The 23247-nt window shown below is 34.6% G+C and overlaps 1 protein-coding gene and 1 pseudogene across 1 annotated transcript; one reads left to right on the forward strand and one right to left on the reverse strand.

Annotated features, from left to right (window-relative positions):
* Positions 1 to 1066: 1066 nt before the first annotated feature.
* Positions 1067 to 4834, reverse strand: LOC143564953 (COP9 signalosome complex subunit 2-like). Its single transcript, XM_077052088.1, has 12 exons — positions 4754 to 4834; positions 4558 to 4650; positions 3109 to 3187; positions 2739 to 2979; positions 2582 to 2656; positions 2356 to 2490; positions 2087 to 2274; positions 1913 to 1981; positions 1747 to 1837; positions 1551 to 1685; positions 1354 to 1466; positions 1067 to 1266 (listed from the first exon to the last, which is right to left on the reverse strand). The coding sequence occupies exons 1-12, from the start codon at positions 4761 to 4763 to the stop codon at positions 1176 to 1178; spliced, it is 1320 nt and encodes a 439-aa protein (XP_076908203.1). The 5' UTR covers positions 4764 to 4834; the 3' UTR covers positions 1067 to 1175.
* A 17447-nt stretch (positions 4835 to 22281) lies between these two features.
* On the forward strand, positions 22282 to 22650 carry LOC143565234 (auxin-responsive protein SAUR78 pseudogene; annotated as a pseudogene).
* The last annotated feature ends 597 nt before the right edge of the window (positions 22651 to 23247 follow it).

Raw genomic sequence — 23247 nt, forward strand, 5'->3', positions numbered from 1 at the left:
TACTATCACAACAACGTCGATTCTCACATTAAACACAAATTTTTCAAAGTTCATTCGAACACCATCCTCAATCAAGATTTTCCCAGTTCAAAATGATCACTCTTAGACCAAGGGGTATGGGTCATTCCTCATCATTAGTAATGCTGAAGTGGCACCAATGGTGTCACGTGAACACCCCCCACCCCTAGACCAATAGTGACGGGTCCCAATGACCATTCTCATGCAGATCACTCTCCAAACTCTTCAATCATGTTTTAAAATTATATAAATAAACGGAATTGTGAAGAATGAAGTATAGAGGCATAGGTTGAGTGGTCGATTGAAGGGTGAAGGAAAAGCTGAGATGGCGAGTGACCTATAACGCATAGCCTTAATATGTTATATGTATTTGGATAGCAAGATGGGATCACTGTCATGTCTAAGCTAGTCTAGCTCGAATCCTTTATTGCACTAAGCTAACGTTAATATTACTTTCTTTCTTTCTATACTATACATATGAGGTAAGAGTTTGGTAAACGCTCCATACCACATGGAAGATGTGTTCGAAAGCCATTGAAACCGATTTAATCCTCCAAATTGAGGCAAGTCAGTAAGTTTGATGTTTAAGGGATTCGCTCTAAACTGTTGACAGTTCGATCCGGTTTAAAACTTGAAACCGTCCATGTAAACCAACCATCTATATAACCTTTATCATTTATATTTATATTCTTTTACATATTTGGAATATGTGCACCACAATACCACATAACCATCCCTCATCATTTGAAAATTTTAATACTAATGATTTGTTAACCAGTAAACCCAGCTAACCCAACCAACTTGGCTTGTTTAGTTTGTCGCCTCTCTCGAAACTGTACTTAGCAAGTTTTAAACCTAGATTTGATTTTCTGTTAAAGGCAACCAAACTAGATAGGAACACCACTATGGTATGTGTGGCATGCTAACTTTTTAAACCATTTGATGCCTGCTGGGTCTAAACACCCTTTAACTGAGTCAACATTGAAAGGTGGAATATAAAGAAATTGGGAAAGTAAAGGCACAACAGTGGACAGCTACTATAACTATATCAACTCCACATTGTGCAACTAATATCCCCACTTGACATGATGAACAAAATATGCCAAAGTCAAATATCAATCACTGATCAAAACTTATACTTCTAGTTTTTAAACATCTTAATTAACTCTATTGCCAATACTTTGATAAAGTGACCTAAGTTGTGTGTTCCACTTCTCCACAGCAGTATATTTCTTCATTCCCTTTGACCTGCCACCATCCAAATTCCAAATTTATCACAAACAAAACGTAACACTTTTATAACATAACAAAATAGTTTACATAGTCTTCTAGTACCTGTCCCCACACTCCAACAGCCTATTAACTTGATCGATATGACCTTGAACACGATTATCCAATATCAGAGACACCAACAACTCTTCCACATCAGCCTCCGGCACATTAAGCTCCTACACCAGTACATGTATTTATATATGTAATTATGTATACGTGTGTGTGAGCGTGTGTGTGTGTGTGTATGTATAGAACGCTACCTTTGATATGAAAGGGATCCTGATTCTTGTGTATGGTTTAATGAGCTTGAGTAATACTTGAGTTCTAATGTTCTTCAAAAGATCTTCAATATAATTTCTGATGAAGGGATCATCCATGATGGTTCTTCTGTTACTCTGTCACAAATCATTTTGGGAGCTTATACTTACATAATTAATTGAGTATAACTTGTTGTACCTTGAGGATCTTCTCAAATTCCAATATGTCATTCCGCTGATATGCAGCAATCAAGTTAGTCATCGCCAAGATTTCTGGATCATTTTTGTATCTGCGGTTTTATAATTTGCAATCAGAAAGAGTAATATTATTACAAAACTTAATAATGATCAAGTTTGTCACGTACGGTTTTGCCTCTTGCCCATCAAATGGATTGACCTCAGATTGCATAAGCATGTTAGCCAGCACCAAGTATCTGTAACATATAATATATAGGTCAGGTTAGCATATTGCATTAACAAAAACATAGATAATATTCAACTTATAAAAAAAATAAAGAAAATATATATGTATAGCATACTTGAGACACTGGATTCTTCTTTGATTCCCGGCTTCATCATAGTTTTTAAACGCTTCAAAAAAGTCTGTTGCTGCTTCGGCCCATTGGCGTTCTGCCATATGCATTTTGCCACCACATTCGTGTATGATACCCATGATCCTAGGATGTGGAATTGCTGATTTTATAGTAAGGGCTTTTTGGTAAAGTTGCTGCAGAAATACATAAGAAACAAGTTATGCACTTGTTAAACAATAAAGCATTTTCATGGATATAGCAAAAGCCTATCTCACCTTGAGTTTTTTGTTGTTTTTGGTCTCGGTGTACATTTGAATCTCAATTGCATACACTTCCAATAACTGAGTTCCTTTCTTTTGATCATCAGTACCATCTGCCCGTTGACAAGATTTGTGAAGCTCCTTCAAGATCTGTTATATAAAGTAATAAAGTATTTTATGTTAAAATAACAGATCAAACCCTGACAAAACACAAATAGTGTTTTTATATTCAGCTGCATACCTTATTCATTCTGCCATATTCACCCATATCGAACCAAATCTTGCAAAGCTTAAGGTTTGTCTTGAACCATAACCTCTATAAAACACACCAACAAATGGAATAACTCATTTTAATGTAACTCAAAAGAATTAATTAAGAAATAATGAAAGATGATTACCTCATTTTTTGCTTCTTCAAGTGCTTTCAATGTGGTTTCATAGAACTCTTGTAGAAGACCAAAGTTTTGACTAGCAGAGCCAGATACAAAATCCATGATATTGTTTATACATTTTTCACTGTAGTTTCGAGTCACAGCAGACTTAATGTAAGTTAACATCTCCCTATAAGCATTTGTCATCTCCTTGTACTTCCCTAAACGGTAATACAGCTTCACAGTCTGTTTAAGTGCTTTGAATCCCCTGTTAAAGTTAACAGAAAAATCATCGACGACTTTGCAAACTAATCCTGTTAAAAGTGAGCATTTCTTTTTGCCTACTAGTTACAGCATAACCATAGAAATACTATTTATCTAATTCCAATAAACTCACCATTCTGCTTTCTCTGGTTCCATCTGAACTACCTCTGCAAACCCGCTAAGCGCACCCTCTGGATCAGTCTCAACCAAACCTGTCAACAAGACATGAGATACCAATCATCCACTTGTATAACATTGTATGAGACAATTCGTACTTCATTAAACAGAAACTATAGAACACTGGCTACATTGTATAATCAGTTGAAAGATTAGCTGAATTCTAAATTTTGCACGGTGCTAGTTGTTTAAGACTTTAAGTTTAAGGCCCATCTTAGATATAAGTATACGATGTTAACCAGTACAACAAATTTGCATATATAGAACTTTAACAAGTATAATATAATGAATGAAAGCCGTATAAGCCATTAATGCATCATATTTCAATTACGACACATCAAATTCCTTTATACATATTTCAGTTATGACACATCAAATTCCTTTATACACAATTAATCATTTGCCTGTGATTCCAAACATCACTGTAACCTACACAATTTGTCATCACAGGTATTGTGAGAAACAACAAATCATTCAGATTATTACAAACTAAACAACCCAAAACTAATGCAGGAATTATCAGGAGAAGATGAAAGACGCTATACGACACGAGAGAAAATCATGGACACACATTAAAATAGAGAATTATCACAGCTGAAAAAATTGGGAAGACGTAGCTTTATGTTCACAAAACATTTATTCGCATTCCATGCAAGACGAAACATAATATTTAATTTGCTTTAGAACCGGCTAGTTTGATACTTTGATCCATTTTTTTACTTAGGTATTACACTTACAAATGACTTACAAGTAAAAACTCCAGACATTGATCACAATGAAGTAACCTCCACTCATGACTCATCAACAAAAGCATTAGAATAACAGTTTGAATAGCATATAATCCACATTACCTTACTTTTCCAAAGCTGTTATCCCATTTATAATTTGCTTATATCCTTAAATGCATAAAAAAAAGCTATAAACAGTAAAAAATGCCTAAATGAGCTCAACATCAGCGTTGTAAAAATCGGTATTAGGCGCTGATTAATCAAGCAGTTACAATTCCGCAGAGGAACTGTCCTAAACTAGCACAACAACTATACCTAACATTACAATCATCACAATACAGGTAGAAATGAATTCAATCTGCACAAATCAATATATACTTCGCATTGCCTTACTATGCAGTCTATGCCAAAACGGTTATCCCATTTCTAATATACCTATATCCTTAAATACATAAAAAAAGCTATAAACAGTAAGGAATGCCTAAATGAGCTCAACATATGCGTTGTAAAAACCGGTATTAGGCTGCGATCAATCGAGCAGTTACAATTCCGATGAGGAATTGAACTGTGAAAGTATAAAGCAACATTAAACCTAACATTATAATCGCATTGCAAGTAGCAATCAATCCAGTATATGGAAATCAATATATACTGAAAGAGTAGATTGGATTGGATACCTTTGGAGTTGTAATACTGATTCTCAATGTCCACATCTTGCTCTTCAGGCTCCTCTTCGGAGTACTCGAATCCGTAATCCTCCATGTCTGCGTCTAAATCAGAAAAGGAAAATGCGTTGGTAAATCGAGTGATTGAAGAATAAACGCATGCTCGTAAGTAAGAGATTATGATTATGATTATGAAGGTTCAACTTACCTGAACCCATGGTTGGTCGACGATGAGATGAATGTGAATAGAGGAACGATCAGTCGTCTAGGGTTTCGTTTTGGTTTTGGTGAAACAAGGGTGTTTTGGGTTTGTGGGTTTGCTTTTCAAAAACAATTTTTTATTTTTAATAAACATAAATAAAATTATTATATTATTTTTTTATAAATTATAAGATTTATTTTTTTAACGACCTATAAGGAAACCAAGAAGGATGAAAATAAGGGTCATCCCACAATATGATTAGGGTTGTGCAACGGTTCAGAACCGCGAGAACTGAAACTGAACAGGAACCGAACCGTATTTTAACGGTTCTGGTTTAGTTCGGAACCGAGTTAAACGGTTCTTACCAGAACCGGTTTTCAATTAAAATTCTAAATATAAAATATTAGAAGATGCAAGAAACAAGCGACAAACCATAAAATAAAACATTATCATATCAACATATTATATTTTAATGAATGGGAATGAAAATAGATTAGAATAACTCAAAATATTTCAAAACATAATTATTTTTTAAAACAGATTTTGGGCTGTGGAAGATGATTATTGTTTATGATATTGTAAATGATTTAATGTAACCGGGAAAGTGAGAACGTGGATCTCGTACATGGAAGTATGAAAGCCTACTAAATAAATAGGATTTTAAATATAATCTTCAAAGTTTAAACCTAACACGGTTCTAGCGGTTCTATAACTGGAACCGTCGGTTCTAACCGGAACCGAACCGGGAACCATTTTCAGCCAATTTTAAGAACCGAAACTGGGCCCGGAATACAATAATACGGTTCGAATCTAGCGGTTCGGTTCCGGTTCTCCAGTTCTAGCGGTTTGGACCACGAATTACTCACCCCTAAATATGATACAAGGAGATTAGTATCAAATTGTTATAACACATCTATTATTCTCCAAATGTGCATTAAATAAAATCTATCAAGGAGTAATTCCAAATATGCATCGTGTGTCCGTATGGCTCCTCCTAGTTTAAAAAGATATAACTAGTATGTAGGACCCCTACTAGGGCATCTCCAATGATGCTTGCATGGCACAATTTCAAATTTCAAACCAAGATAACAAACCAATAACATCATTGGAATGGTATTTTCAAACACAATTAGGTGCTGTTTGTTTTTGCAGACATAAACTGTCTGTAAGCTGATTTCATCTGTTTTTATGTCTGCAGCTGAAGATGTGGTCTGAAGCTCTGTAAGCTGAAAAAATAAGACTGTTTGTTTTTATAAGTTACCACTGTCTGCATAAACTGAAAATACAAACACATTAATTAATAAATTATTTATTAATTCATTAATATCACCAAGAAAGGGAAGTACAAGGAGTTCCAGAAGACGATGTAGAAGAAACTCCATTGTTACTATTCGAATCACCACCGCCACAAACGTCTTCGTCGTCGCCAGAAGACGTCTCCTCCGTCTCCAACCGTGACGGCGACGTGTCCGGCGTCTCAAACGGCGTATTTCCGGCGACCCTACTCTTTCTCCCGTTTTCCTCACCGTTGTACACCGGATTCGAAATGGATGGGTGGCATGGGCGATTAATCCCATCGGGACCGGAATGGCGGGGGCTCAATCGTTTATCGCGTTCAAGGGTTCTAACGGATCGATGACGGTGAAGACGTATAATATTAGCTCCTACTCGTCAATTGTTGAAGGGAAGATTGCGTTTGAAGTGCCGGAGGCTAGTGCTGAGTTTTCCGGTGGGGTGATGAGGATTTTTGCGACGATGAAGTTGCCGGAAGCGATGACGGAGGTGAATCATATCTGGCCGGAGTTTATGGGATGCTTATTGTTGTTTTTGGATGGTTGAAGAGGAGGCAGCTGGAGAGCAGGTAGGGTGAAGATGTGTGAAGCAATAATTTTTAGCTTCTTTTTTTAAGATAAAAGAAGCTGATTTCAGATCTTATCTTAAAAAAAACAAACAGTCTTCATGGGTGATGTCTGCGCGCCTGCAGACATCACCCCTCCTGCAGATGTTTTAATCAAAAACAAACACAACCTTAGTTTGCGTTCAAGAACTCTGACAAACTCTTCAAAGTAGGTCCAGTGAAATTTAAATCAATATTAAATAAAAATAAAAGGTTTGAATGTTTCTCTTTCTTTAATAAATTATAAATATTAATCAATATTAAATAAAGTATAGGTGGGTATATGTACATTTCTATTGGTGAACAAAAAATCCTATTGGCAAGAATGGTCCATGGCTATTTGCTTGTTTGTTTTTTTAGTTTTATGTGCTTATATAATTTAATTTTATAATATATATACAAAAGGGTAAAGTGTCATTTTCGTCCTTTTGGTTTGACAAATAATGCGAATTTAGTCCAAAAATTGCATATGGACCCTCCACGTTTCCCAATTCTTGCCAATTACATCCAAATCACTAACCTCGTTAAATTTTATCGTTAAGTCAGGGGTAGACATGTCTTTTCACTATTTCTTTATTATATGAGTAAAGTGTCAAAATCGTCCCTGAGGTTTGGCCATATTTGCGAATTTCGTCCAAAAATATTTTTTTTCACAGGTAGACCCTTGATTTTTCCCACCGTTGCCAATTTCGTCCAAATTGTTAATTCGGTCTAAATTCAACGTTAACTTAGGGGTGTTACTGTCCTTTTACATATTTGTTTACATTGTTATTAATATTACGCTGAGCTAAACCCCTTATATGACTAAAAATAAAGAAGAATAAACAAACGGATAATAGATTGGATTCAAACATAGGAATCGTGAAATGTTATATATGTTAAGGATGAGCAAAATCGGTACTGAATCGGTACCAAGGTTTCAAGTTTTCAGGACCACTACGGTACGGCACTGGTATTTCCCGAATTTTACCTCAAATATCGGTACCATACCGGTATCGAACCGAACATTTTGGTACTGGTACCAAACATTTGCGATTTTCGGGATCGGGATTTTCGGTACCAGTACGCTACCGAGCTCATCCCTGATATATGTCATCAAACAAACACATAATAACAATAATGTAAACAAACATGTAAAAGGACAGTAACACCCATAAGTTAACGTTGAATTTAGACCGAATTAACAATTTGGACGAAATTGGCAATGGTTGGGAAAAATCGAGGGCCTACTTGCGAAAAAAAATATTTTTGGACGAAATTCGCAAATATGACCAAACCTCAGGGACGATTTTGGCACTTTACTCATATAATAAAAAAATAGTGAAAAGACATGTCTATCCCTGACTTAACGATTAGTGATTTGGATGTAATTGGCAAGAATTGAGAAATGTGGAGGGTCCGGTCCATATGCAAAAAATAAACCTTTTGGACTAAATTTGTATTATTTGCCAAACCACAAGGACGAAAATGGCACTTTACTCTATACAAAATATAAAATATTTAATTCCAAAAGATATGACTTGATATAGATTAAATAAATGGAAAAAAAAAAAAGGCTATGAGGTGGCAGTTTGAAAGAAGAACCACAAGAGGATAAATGGAAAAAAAAGGCTATGAGGTGGCGGTTTGAAAGAAGAAACATAAGAGGATAAATGAATATTTTTGTATGTTAGTTTGAAATCTAATGTGGCATGCTAAGTTGACAATGTGAATTAAGGACCGGTGTGTTATATTGTGGATGCTCTTAGAGCATCTCCAATGCTCCTATGTGGTATTGGTTTGTAATTAGAAACACCTCATACAAACCATTTCCTCCATTGAAGTGACACCATTTTCTTCCAAAAGTTTGTGAACAAGAACCACCACAAACACATGATAGTTGATATGGACCTCACTCACATTAACTTTATATTAAATATAGTAATACTACCAAACATTAATAGAAAATTGCAATAGAAAATGGCTGTCGATGAGAAAGAAAAATGGTTGTCGACGGAATTTTTGATAGATACACAAACTTTACTTGCAAACTTTATTACTAGTTAAATATATCACACCACCAAATGTACAACTTTTTAATAGATATCAAATTTCATTTAACATGACAATTATTATGCAAACTACCAGGTGCTACATTAAAATACAAACTTTTTTAAGCCTAATATACATACACATGCTTCTCACACACACACTCCATTTAATTAATTATTTTATTGAAGTGTGTTTTTAAGTAATTGCTTTTTTATGTGTTTTATTTCATTATTTAATTTGCTTAATATATACGAAAAATAAAATAATTAGTTATAAAAGATATAAATTGATATGGGTTAATTAAAAGGAAAAGCAGGTGATGAGACGACGTTTTGAAATAAGAGCTGTTGGTGGAGAAGTAAAGGTTTTTGTAGATTAGTTTGAAATCTAATGTATCATGCTGAGTTAGCAGTTTGAAACAAAAACAGACGTGTTAGCATTGGAGATGCTGTCACACCCCGACTAGCAAAATGCGAAAGTGTAAAACGGGAATGTAACAGACACCTCTGGTATCACTAACATTGCTTATAAAAAAACATTACAAACTAAGTTACATTATATTACATTGATCTATCTTTGTTTACAAACTAGGTGTTACAACAAAATATGTTCGTTAAACTATTCTATTCGTACTGATAACCTTGCGTCTATTCACATAGCATCGAGCAAGTTCCACGATAAATAGCACGGCATCACTTTATTCCAACTTTGGTAATCCTAAAAAGCAGTTTAAAAACGGGTCAACTACGGGAGTTTGTGAGTTTCACGAGTTTCAAGAAAACAGTTGTGAATATTCACAAGTTAAAACTTGTAATCACGATATAAGTACGTATGTATGTAAATGATGTAATTATGCTAAGCTACAGTGAAGTCTTGACTATATGTGCTGCATGCATCCATTTCCCACGCTCAATCAACCACTGTGGCTCCCCTTCCGCCTACAACATGCCCTGGTAGCTATGTCTAACCCTACATAGCTTGTTTGTATAAATATGGTCATGTGCAAACGGCGCTATGTGACACGGAAACCAGGCCGATTCCGTTTGGGTTTGTCAAACCAATAGTACTATTCACAAGCCACCGGCTCGAAGTTAATCACTGTGTTAGTGGGGACTTTCGTGTGTTAGCACTTAGATAATTCACATCATTACAAGTTTCAGATATGTATATATAGTCAAACATGCTTTTCACCCCAAAAGTTCGTAAAATTGTTTAAAGAGGGAGGTCATGAAACTCACGGTTTAATCAGTATTCAGTAGCGCAACAGTTTAGGCTTTGCTTGACTCGTAATCACTGGTCCCTATAATTAATATTATAATAATATTAATATTTTAATATTATTATAACCTCAATACTAAACTGGGCTGTATATATAATCTGGGTATAGTTGGTATGCCCAGAAAGTGTCAATAGACTTAGATTGTGATGTTGTTCAATGTCTAATACTTAAAACCGAACTTGACTTAGTTTCCCCGTTTTCCCAACTGGGCTAAGTTGTTCGTTTATGCGTTCAGAAAAACAGTTATGGGGAAGTAAGCTTGGGTAAATGTGTTGGTCAATAAAATGATTAAGTTATAAAGAAAGATCACACATTGGGGTTTTGGATTCGCTACGGGGCTCGTTTCCGTTTATTCAGTTTGATTTGAAGAAAAATGAGCACAATTTATCCAAATTGTCCGGGTTTCTCATAAAACGTTCGTTTTTGCTTAATTAATCCAAAAATATGATTTTTGATCACTTTTGGTGTTTTGATATTCCAACAGGTTTGTTAATCACGAACTCGTCGGTTTATACCAGAATTGAATTTGTTTAATATTTAAATTAGCACAACTAATTATCCGTTAATCCTTAAATTATGAAAATTTAGCCAATTATCAATTAAAATATGTAGATTTTTAAAAAAATATTTCTGGATTTATTTACTGATTTATTAATTTATAAAAATTCATTTTATCTGCTATATTTAGCCCGAAAATCGCCCGTTTATACCAAACGATCTCCAAAAATTCCACCAAAATTAATGAGTGATTATAATATATCCCAAAACAACCTGGAAAAATTCCAAACTTTCAAAATATCGTTTTTGTGTCAAAAACGATTACGAAAATTCAAATAAACGTGAATGCACAAAACCTACTTAGGCTTTTCCAAATACTCCCAAATTTAATGTGTTATAAAAATATAGCAAATCTGAGTTCCCAAAAAATTTTCATAATTTTTCAAGCATTTTAACTATTTTTCCCAAATAAATGCCCCAATTCGGTAATAAATTCGCCAAATATTTTCGGATGGTCAAAATATTACCAAATTTGAACAGGGACTCCATGATATGGTCCCTGATGTCCCTGCAAAATTTCATGACCTAAAAACATGCAAATAATAATCGAATCCTAAACAGACCGTAATCGAGTGTTTCGGTATTACCTTAGCGGTTTTGGTTCGTTTTCGCCCTTCTAATCAAGTTTTTGGGTTCTTCTGCTTCTATGCAAGTTAGATACAGATAAAGTTTCATCAACCCAATAGCCCCTTAACTTAGGGTTTCGGCTAGTGTATAAAATCGAACTTTTGAACCGTAAAAACGCCGTTTAAACCCTATAATCCGTGTTTATGGCAAAAAAAGCTATCAAACCAGGTTCCTAACCATTTGTATAATCAAAACATGTTTATGGACCATTTTTAGGATTTTTACATGTTTAGGAATGATTTTTGGCAATTAAATCATGTTTATATGATATTAAACCTAATTAAGACATGTTAAAAATGATGAAAAATATGAAATTACCTAGGTCTCTTGGTGTTTCGTTGAAGAACAAAGTGTAGTTTCTAGATTTTGTCAAGTGTGAGGCTAAAAGATATCTTACATATTATAAATAAAAGGAAAGAAACCCAGGGGGTTCCCCATTACGACCGGAATTGGGCTTGTGCCCCCTTTGGCCCATTTTGTTCTAAAAATCTAAATTTGCAAGCCCATAAACGAAAGCCCAATTTCAAATTTATTTTGGGTTCGGTTTTTTGCGCGAAAAATATATCCGGTACGTCAAACAGTGCGGAAACCAGTGTTTTTTCGGCTATTTTTATATAAATTTATAAAAACATAGTATACGTTTGTAAAATTCGAAATTATTTTCACAGATTGCTTAAATCATTACAAATAAGTGTTTAGTAAGTCTTTTTAGGCTTAACGGATGATACAATAATGGTTAATAACTATCTTTCGCGTTTAAATCTATAGCGGGTAATTAAACGAGCATGTTTTCGGTTAACTTGTTTGCTATCGAACTAAGGCCATAATACTAATATATTAGCTTATATTAATCGTATATCACTTATAGATGACCCCCCGGATATCTGGGTCATAACCAGACCCGTTCGGTTAATCGTGCGATTAAGCGTTTAATCGTTAAATTAGTAACTGTATATTAGGTTGTACCTGGTTTTGTCTCAATTGTCATATTCTCCCCCTGTTAGAAAATTTCGTTCCTGAAATTCGATTATTCAGCTTTGCCCTTATTTGGAAACAAGTGCGGGTATTTTTTTTTAAATTCAGATTTTCGCTCCCATGTGAATTCTGGTCCCCGTTCTGAATTCCACCGAACTTTACCAAAGAGATTTTGTTGTGTCTTAATTGTTTGATTTTCCCCTCTAATATTTCCACTGGTTCCTCTACGAAGTTTAGTTTTTCATTTATGTTCAAATTTTTTAGTGGCATGATTTCGGTTTCGTCAATGAGGCACTTTTTCAGGTTTGATACGTGAAAGACATCGTAAATAGAACTCAGCTCCAATGGTAACTTTAGTCGGTAGGCTACAGGACCGATCTTAGAAATAACTTCATACGACCCAATGTATCGCGAAGCAAGTTTACCGGTTTTGCCGAATCGATACTTTGAGGCACTTTTTCAGGTTTGATACGTGAAAGACATCGTAAATAGAACTCAGCTCCAATGGTAACTTTAGTCGGTAGGCTACAGGACCGATCTTAGAAATAATTTCATACGACCCAATGCATCGCGAAGCAAGTTTACCGGTTTTGCCGAATCGATACTTTGAGGAATACTTTATCACCTACTTCAAAAGACAACAGGTTTATGCGAACATCAGCATAGCTTTTCTGTTGGTCTCGGGCAATTTTCAATTTGTTTGTGATTTTACGGATTTTTTCTATAGTTTCTTGAATTAAGTCAGATCGAGTAATTTGGGTATCTCCAACTTCGGTCCAGCATAGGGGTGATCTAGATTTTCGACCGTATAGCGCTTCGTATGGTGCCGCTTGAATGCTACTGTGATAGCTATTATTATACGGAAATTCTACCAGTGGAAGATGTTGATCCCAGTTCCCACCGAAGTCTAGTACACAAGCACAAAGCAAATCTTCTAAGGTTTGAATGGTTCGTTCGGATTGACCGTCGGTTTGGGGATGGTAGGCGGTGCTTAGGTCAATTCGGGTTCCCAAGGCTTCTTGTACAGCTTGCCAGAATCGAGAGGTGAAATGGCCGTCACGATAAGATATGATTGAAACCGGTACGCCGTGTCGGGATACGATTTCGTTGATGTAAATGTGAGCAAGTTTTTCGGTTGTGTAAGTGGTACGAATTGGAAGGAAATGTGCGGATTTAGTTAATCGGTCAACTATTACCCATATTGCATCGTTTCCTCGGGAGGTTTTAGGGAGGTGCGTTACAAAATCCATGGTAATTTGTTCCCATTTCCATTGCGGTATTTCCGGTTGGTGCAACATTCCCGAAGGTTTTTGATATTCAACCTTAACCCTGGCACAAGTTAAACATTTACTGACATGCGTGGCTATATCCTTCTTCATACCGGGCCACCAATAATACTCTTTTAAGTCTTTGTACATCTTATCTGACCCTAGGTGAATGGAATATTTGGACTTATAGGCTTCGTCCAAGATCAAGTCCCGCAATTTGTTAAGAGTGGGAATCCAAACTCGGCTTTTGAAGTATAAAATCTTATCGGTTCTTCTTCAAAATTCTGCTCGTTGCCATGCAAGTCTCCATTCTCCACGTGATCTTCTTTTAAGGCTTCATTTTGGGCAATACGGATTTGTTCGGTAAGGCTAGTTTGGACAATCATTCCAAGTGCCCGGACCCGTAAGGGTTTGATTCTGTCTTTTCTGCTCAAGGCATCTGCTACTATATTGCCCTTGCCCGGATGGTATCGAATCTCAAAGTCATAATCATGCAACAGTTCTACCCATCTCCTCTATCGCATATTTAGTTCCTTGTGGTCAAAAATGTGTTGTAAGCTCTTGTGGTCAGTGTATACTGTACATTTGGTGCCATACAAATAATGCCTCCAGATCTTAAGTGCAAAGATAACCGCGCCCAGTTCCAAGTCATGGGTGGTGTAATTCTTCTTGTGCACCTTTAACTGTCGAGAAGCATATGATATGTCTTTGTTTCTTTGCATAAGTACGAATCCTAAGCCTTTCCGGGACGCCTCACAATAAATTACCAGATCATTAGTCCCCTCTGGAAGACTCAGTATCGGGGCTTGGCATAGTTTCTGCTTCAGCAATTGAAAAGTTGCTTCTTGTTCTTCTCCCCAAATCATAAGCACGATCTTTTTGGGTTAAAAGGGTTAAAGCTTGGGCTATGCTGGAAAAGTTAGCAATAAAGGCCGGTAATACCCAGCTAATCCCAAAAATTGGCGGATCTCTTTCGGTGACTTCGGGGCTTGCCAATTTTTAATTGCTTCTATTTTACTTGGATCTACATGGATTCCATGCCGATTAACAACATGCCCTAAATATTGTACCTCTTGTAGCCAAAATTCACATTTTGACAATTTGGCATACAAGTTCTCCTGTCTCAACAACTCCAAGATGGTTCGTAAGTGCTGCTCGTGGTCCTCTTTGGTTTTCGAATATATCAAAATGTCATCAATAAGCACGATAACAAATTTGTCGAGGTACGGTTTACAAACTCGATTCATAAGATCCATGAAAACTGCGGGAGCATTAGTCAGCCCGAAAGGCATAACTAAGAATTCATAGTGACCATAATGAGTTCGAAATGCCGTTTTAGACACATCTTCCCCTCTTGGATTTTGACTTGATGGTAACCAGATCGGAAGTCGATTTTGGAGAAATAATTCGCACCTTGCAGTTAGTCAATAAAGTCGTCTATTCGTGGAAGAGGGTATCGGTTTTTTATGGTAACTTTGTTTAATTCCCGGTAATCAATGCACATTCTAAAAATTCCATCTTTCTTCTTTACGAACAGTATCGGTGCTCCCCTAGGAGAATAGCTAGGACGTATGAAACCCTTATCTAACAACTCTTGTTACTGGTTGGATAATTCTTGCATTTCAGAGGGCGCCAATCGATAAGGTGCCTTAGCAATAGGGGCTGATCCTGGGATTAGGTCAATACAGAATTCAACCTGTCGGTTCGGTGGTAATCCAGGTAAATCGTCGGGAAAGACATCAGGGTATTCACGTACAACAGAGATATCTTCTATGTGTTTCTCATCAGGGTTCTTTACGGTCACGTTTGCCAGAAATGCCATACACCCTTGGCGTAAACATTTCAACACTTTGAGATGAGACACGAGAGGTAATATCGAACCGGACTTCTCTCTCTGTACCACAATCATTTCACCATCCGAAAGGGGAAGTTTAACTGTTTTGTCGTTACACACAATCTTTGCCTTATACTTGGTTTCAAATAAGTCCTAAACCTTAGCTGGTTATTATACTACCACTATTATATTTCTACATTAAAAAAATCATTTTATTTGACGATCATCTATAAAGTTTTCCTAGGATGCCACCCAAAAGAAAACCTTTTACATTAAAAGTTTTATAAATTTCTCAAGCGTTAGCGTTAGTTCAGGACTTTCGTTCATCATAAATAAAAAAATAAAAAATAATAAAAAAAATTAAACTCATCAGGTTTTGTAATTGGTTTCACAAACTAAAACGAATCCCAAAAATCATTGTTTTTCTCCCACGTTTTTGTCAACACCAATGAATTTCGGTTAAGAAATCATAGCACCGCCCACCCTAGCCTTCATACCACAGACCCACCTACCCTCGAGAAGACAAGCGTTGCGGGCAACATTTTTTGTTTATCCTTTTTGCATTTATTATTAGTATTATATTTTTCCTTGTTCGTTCCAATGGAATAATGTCTTCATATACCCTAATTTTTCAATGATATTGATGAATTTGCGTTTGCATTTGATTGATCCGATTTACTATTCTCACAAAGCACGACACACATTCCATACGTTATCTATAGAATAAGACTTAGTTAACTCTTAAATTGATTCAATCTAACGGTCTATGACCGGTTAAACCCAAACGTAAGCGTTAGTGGAAACTGGGACCATGTGCATGGTTATGTTCATGGTTATCTAATAGAAACCGTAATCACACTTTTGGCTGCCTATGACCGGTTTACTTTCAAGTCGGGGCTATGTATTTAGTTAAAGACATAGCTATCTAATATGAGCCTCATTTATTTGTTTTATTTCAATGATTTGATATTATATTTGCGATTTACCAATATCTCAATGCGGACGTCTCGATCATAAACCCTTCCCCGAGATTAATAATGCTAACACCCTTGAGTCATTGTTTTAGTTCTTTGATAATTTGTTGTAGCTATCATATGTTTTCACGAATTTTATTCTTTCATGACCCCAATGTTTCACGTATTTAACGTATGATTAATATTTCTCATTTACCATACTATTCTTAATATCAAGGTGTTCTTTTGACTTTAATACACTATTAATTGGTTTCATCTTTCACCCTTCTGTTTGGATATTCTTAAATTCCGTTATTTAAATTTATTCAATTATTTCGGTGGTTATTGTTAACCCTGACTTTACATTATTTATCTTGATATTTGACCTCAAGGGTTCGCTAATATATTGTTTTGTTAGTTTTGATCCTTATAGTTCATTGTTTTTTTATTTATTTATTTGTTTTATTTATTTTTTCAAACTTTCATATAAGATTTTATTTATTAAAACCCGCACAATGGGACGGGTTATGTGGACCATCCAAGTCCTCGCATGGAAGACATAATAAGTGCGTTGTGTTAATAACTCAGAACCTGGAATGATCTTGGAAAGACGGGACAAATGAAATATGATAAGGGCATGGTGGATACGCCGCTGTTACATCCTATATATAAGTGTCCTTGCCATACTCCCATTTGTGGCATCTTTCGGGTCATTCAAAGATCGACGTTATTGTTTTTATTTAAATATGTATATAAAAATCGTTAAAACTTTAATGCAACTCCTCATATTAGTTGCTTTCTTTTAAAATTTTACTTTTTATTTTAATTTCGGGACGAAATTTTCAAAAGTTGTGAATCCTATAACATTCGTTAATTTTCAAACCCGAAACCTGACCCGTTTAAAATGTTTGATGTAATTCGGTCCTTCAGTTATTGTTAAAGACGGTTATTATATTGAATACGATCATTATGTTGTTTATGATATTCATGAAGTTTTATTAATATTATTATCTCATGCGTTAAATTTAAGTCAATATCAATTCAATTCATTTATGTTTTGATTACATTTCAACTATTATTCTTTCATTAATTATGATTAATTGCATATTTTGAATATTAAACCATATTTATTTATTTTGACCAATTCCATGACTTTTGCCCATAAGACTTGCCTTTTGACTTGGTTTAGAAGATCTTTAATTCACCTAGACTATATAATGAGTACAATCTTTACCTTTCATCAATTCTTGGTTAAACCATTTAATTTCATCATTAACTTTTGTTTAAGACTTGGCTAAAGACTAGCTTGACCAATTAATATGGTCAAGCATTGTTATTAACGACTCTTGCACTATAAATTTATTTCATACCTTTGCAAATCCTTTACCACAACCCAATTAACTCTTACTCATGCTCTAGCTCTCTTTTGGTGTTCAAGTCCATGGTTTGATTATTAAAAGTCAAATTGTTCAAGTCTTGCTCTTTCGTTATTCAATCATCGGGTAATGTTTGTTTTTATTTTTAAAACACAAATTGGTCATAATCTTATTGTCAAACCCAATTTATATTCGTGATGACGAATCATATTTGTTAATCGGCCCGTCTAACGTTCGGTTATAAAAACTTTATGTTATAAAAAAATAACTTTTGCAAACTAATAAACAAGACTAAACTTTTCTATCATCTCACCTCAACTTACCATTTCAAACATGTTAGACACAAACCAGACTCAAACCGAGTTCGCGCCCGACCAAAAACGAACCACTCGTTCAAATCGTTTTCTTGAATAATGTTCGGATCGGAAACGAACCGAACCCATTTAAATTAACTAATAATTATTATAAACTACTCTTTTTCTAAGGCTAAAATAAATCAACTTAAAACCAAAGAATTAACTTTTTTTTTCCTTTCAACTAATAAAAAAATTATACAAATTAAGTATGAATAATATCTCACTATTTTCGCTTAAAAACCGAACTTCCACTCTCGTAAAATATTAATTAAAAATCGTTAATAATATTTATCGTAACTTCTAAAACATTAAAAGTCATTTTGTTAACCCGCCAAATAAAATTCTAAACTTGTAATTATTAATTCAAGAATCCCGAACAAGTTAACTTTGTTTCTTCGTCAATAACTAATATTATTATATTATTAATCGCGTTTCCGTTAACACATAAATATTAATATAATAATCAAAATCTATAAAACTAGTAAAATAATTCCTAAACTCTCAATATAAGCTTATACAATATTTAACCCCGTTAGACTGTCTGTTGAGTCTCGTATTTATTTATCATAGTTAGTGTGAATTGCTCTTTTGGACTTTTGTGACGCTTTCGGTTTCTTTGCCATTCTCAATCTTTTCGACAATTTCGGATTCTCTTATCACATCAATAAGGTGAGTTTTCATAACCCCTTTTTACTTTTACACGTTTTGGGGTGTAGCACGTACAAACTTGGTTTTGTTGTGTCAAACTAAAATTCACATGCGTGTCTTGTATCTATTTGTATTTTTATCATATTACTTGTAAACTGTGTGATTATGTGCTAGTTGTTTACTATTTTTATTGGTGGATACACATACTCATAGTGGGAGGGTCCGACGGGACGTACCTGCGCCATCCATTTGTTAATGGCGGTATCATACGCATACTCATAGTAGGAGGGTCCGACGGGACGTACCTGCGCCGTCCATTTTTAAATGGCGGTATCACTATCATTATTCTATACTCCAAGTAGCTCAGCGAACGGGGGTTCCCTTGTAGATTTGACTTATGTCAAGCGAACGGGAATATCATTTATTTACTTTTCTTTTGCTTTATGATTGAGACGATACATCTTGACTTGTGAATTTTTACACTTTTCGTATTATATATATACAAAACTTTATGAATTCTCACCAACATTATTGTTGACAAATTATATTATTTTAAACGTGATGCAGGTTGAAGTCTAAGGATTGAAGACTAGATTAGTTGGACCATTAGGGTATTAGAAATACAACATAATGAAATTCAATGTTTATCGTATTGTTATTTAATTGTGTATTTGTGATGTATTGAAATGAAATAAATTTAATTATTGTCGCTTTAATAGCGTTGCGAACTTATGAGTGATCTGTACGTCACGCTCGGGCGTATTCCGCTTTAGCCGGGGTGTTACAGATTGGTATCAAAGCCTTAACTATAAGATAGGTTGTTAGACGTATCGGCCTAAGATAGTTATTGTTTATTTTAGGGCCCAAACTGCATGTATACTCTATGTGCTATGTGTCCGCACTTGCAAGTTCATTCATTTCCTTCTATTTATATTTATAATATTTCATAGCATCGCCTGCACACATGTTCACACCGAGATTGATTTTTTTTCTTTTTCTGCACATTTTATGAACCCAGCATGGTTTAGCGAAGAATTATATGTTAGTCAATGGCTTAAAAGTTCAAACATAACTAGTTCTATGTGACTTAAATCAAATTGGTACCGTATGTTCCAATACTATATTCCACTTGATAATTGTTCAAAAATATTATCGACCATGCACATGTCGGTCCTAAAAAGGATTTTGTCTTAACTTGATTCTTTGAACGATCGTTGAAAATTTATAAGTGAACAAGAGATAACCAACTTATTTACTGATTGGGTTTTAAACAATTTGGGTTCTTCGGCCCAAATTTTAATAAGGCTTCTTCCAGATTCTGTTACAACCTCAAATAGTCAAATATTCTTTCTACAGTTATTCTTCCCTTTAAATTAGGCCTGTAAACGAACCGAACATTCGGTAAACTATTCGTAAACCGTTCGACGGAAAGTTCGTTTATGTTCGTTTTTAATAAACAACGAACATGAACAAAAAATATGTGTTCGCTTAATTAAACGAACGAACATGAACACATGTTCCGTTCATTCATTTATGTTCATGAACATTCGTTTTTGTCTGTTTTAATTATGTTTGTTTATGTATCAGTAGAAAATAATTAAATATTATCTGGATAGGTCATCTTCTTAATGTTTTATATTTTTTAATGCGTGTTCATTTAAGTTCGTTTATATTTGTGTTCATTTACATTTGTTCATACATGTTCGTTTATCTTTGTTCGGTTATGTTCGTTTAGATTTTAAACAAGCGAGCACAAATGTCCACTTTTTAATAAACAAACACGAACATAAAAATTTGTTCGATTAAGTGTCTGTATTCTTTTAAAGTTAAGTGAACGAACACGAACATGCCCTTGTTCGTGTTCATTCGATTCGTTTACATGCTTTCATTATTCACATTGATGAGTACATTGGTCTCAATCTCTAAGCTCTGCCAATTTTATTTGTGTTCGTGAACCGTTCGTGAACACAATAATTTCCTTAATGAACGAACACGAACATAAATTCTCATACATAAATTCTCATTCGGTAAGTGTTCATGAACTGTTCATGAACATATTATTTTCTTAATGTGCGAACATGAACAAGATCCTGTTCGTGTTCATTCGGTTCGTTTACAGCCCTACTTTAAATTGAGCCTTTTCTTCTTCTTTTTTCCTTTTTATGACTAAATATATTGCTTGCTACAGGATTTGAAATGACTTATTTTACACCTTAATCACTTTACCATCTTACTGAGGTGGAAATGACCTTTAAATAGAGTGCTATCATCTTGTTTTTTAATATTCATATACTATGTTATAAAGTATAATCAATACTTTTCAAAACTTGAATACAAAAATGATAGAATTATAATATAGTTAAATATTTTATATACAAGTCAATATTTTTTTTTGTCTTTTTTTTTCCTTTTTTAATTTTTTTGATGAAGTTAAAACTGGGTTTCGAATAATGGTGACCCAACCAGTAACCACAAACGAATATAACCACAAAGCCAATATGTAAGATGTTCCAGCCATTGCTTGAATCCGTTAATATACGATTTTTACCACGGTAGTTTTTTGTATGCAGGAATAGTCATGCGGAATGAAACGAAGTATTGCAAAAGAATAAAAAAAGAGAGTGCTTGATTGGTCAATCAAATGAACTCACCTGTTACACAAAGAATTTCATGTCTTCAAACATATCAAAATCTTTCTTCCGCACCCCTTCTTTTTATTCATTTCATAATCTATTTCACCTTACTTTCTAGACAACATCACCACTAGTTCACTACCACTGTCGTCGCCACCTAACTACCATCAGCTGCCATCGCCACCACCATCATCATCACGCTGCCGCCAACGTCACTATTGTTGCCGCCACCATTTTATTTATTTTGTTAATTCTTTTTAATCGAGGAAGGGGTATATTTTGTCATTTGTATTTCTTTCATTCTTCTTTTCCTACCTACCAAACAACACAAAGCAATTATCATTATAATCTCATATGTTAATAAATATGACAATGAAATGGTAATGACACATCCCTTATCCATTACATTCTCTCATTCATTATTTATTACTTCATATCAAGTAGACCCGGTTATTTTCAGCTAAAAAAACTTGATAAGAGAAAACAACATATTACCAAGTCAAGTCTTGATACACAAGAAAAGGCCAGGTTAGAGCTCAAACTGCTATTTTGATCATATTAGTTTAATCTAAAGTGTCCTATATTAATTAAATACAAAAAGTAAGCACAATAATTATCAATTTATCTCTAAACATATAATTATAAAATTATCCCAAAGGAACTTTTAATTTATTTTAAAAATATTATCTTCCACAATAGTTGGTAGTCTTCAGATTAATTAAATTCAATTAATTTGTTATTTAGGAAAAAAGTCAAAAATGATTGATGAATTTCAAGACTTATTATATTGCCTTGCTCTTGGAAGGTCTCAAATCTCCATCACAAACAAATCATAATAATAATAATATTTTATGAAACAATCAAGAATGGCCCTAAAGTTAAAACACCTCCTATTGTCCCAATTCCACCAATAATATATTTTATATTTTATATTTTTAATTATATATATGCACACACCCACAGGACGAAATATCCCATCAAATTCCACCCACAGATAGTCTACATAAGAAGCCAACTTTCATCCCTACCTCCACTTCTCTTTATCTATACATCCATAAGTCCAAAACCTTTGTATTTTCATCCCAAAAAGGCGAAAACCATGGCGAAAGGCGGAAAGCTAACAAAGATCAAGTCAGTCCTAAAGAAATGGCATTTGTTTAGCAACAACAAGCCGGCTGGTTACAATAAAGACGGTGTAAGTGCACCCATTTCTGATGAAGATGACTACAACAATATGAACCATGCTCATGCGGTCTATGTAGGCAAGTCAAGACGCCGATATCTTATAAGCTCGAACGTGGCCCAACACCCGCTGTTCCAGGAGCTCGTGGAACGCTCGGGTGATGGGACTTCTGATGTGACAATTGAATGTGAGGTTGTGTTGTTTGAGCATTTATTGTGGATGATTGAAAATGCTGACCCTCAACTAGAATCGTTACATGAGCTCGTGGATTTTTATGCCTGCTGATTTTAATTTTTTTTTTACAAATTTTTCTATATTTATTCTTGTAAGTTGTTCTTGAATTCATGTTCGACCATTGATTTTCCTATCTTGGATAACAAGCAATCCAATGACCTTTTTTTTTTGTTTTGTTTTGATTAAGTATTCAATCTAGTATTGTAACTCAACATGGTGTGATTATCTCGCCTCCGAATTGATTCAACATAATATTATTTGTCTTTTGATTCTCAAGATTTTTGCAATTTGAATTATTTTATAGTGATTTCGATATGAAGTTTAATCGTTTGGAAATTGTTTAGACATGTAGCGCCGTTCAATACATAACCAATTATATATAGAAAACAAAGTGAATAAAAATACATATACATGTTTTTTGTTGTGATATGTAAGACGGTCTTTTAAGTTTTTCTCATCATTTGTGACAAGCATGATGCATGATTGCTGATTTCGTTCTCAAAATTCTTTACTTAAAATTGGTTGTCAATGCCTGAAAAGGGAGTATCTTTGATAAAAAGCAATTACATCACAAAAATATTAAATAAAGTAAATAGTTAGTAAGCTGTCGCCCGGTGACAGCCATCAAAGGATTTGACTTAACCGTCG

This window comes from Bidens hawaiensis, unplaced genomic scaffold, assembly GCF_021521415.1.
Source record: "Bidens hawaiensis isolate Kalapana, Puna unplaced genomic scaffold, B.hawaiensis_p1.1 tig00001206_1, whole genome shotgun sequence".
NCBI classification, from domain to species: Eukaryota; Viridiplantae; Streptophyta; class Magnoliopsida; order Asterales; family Asteraceae; genus Bidens; species Bidens hawaiensis.

Coding starts and splice junctions, on each gene's coding strand:
- LOC143564953 (XM_077052088.1), bottom strand. Junction 2,657..2,738: donor TTGAAGAAGCAAAAAATGAG/GTAATCATCTTT, acceptor TGTGTTTTATAG/AGGTTATGGTTCAAGACAAA. Junction 1,467..1,550: donor GGATCCCTTTCATATCAAAG/GTAGCGTTCTAT, acceptor GTACTGGTGTAG/GAGCTTAATGTGCCGGAGGC.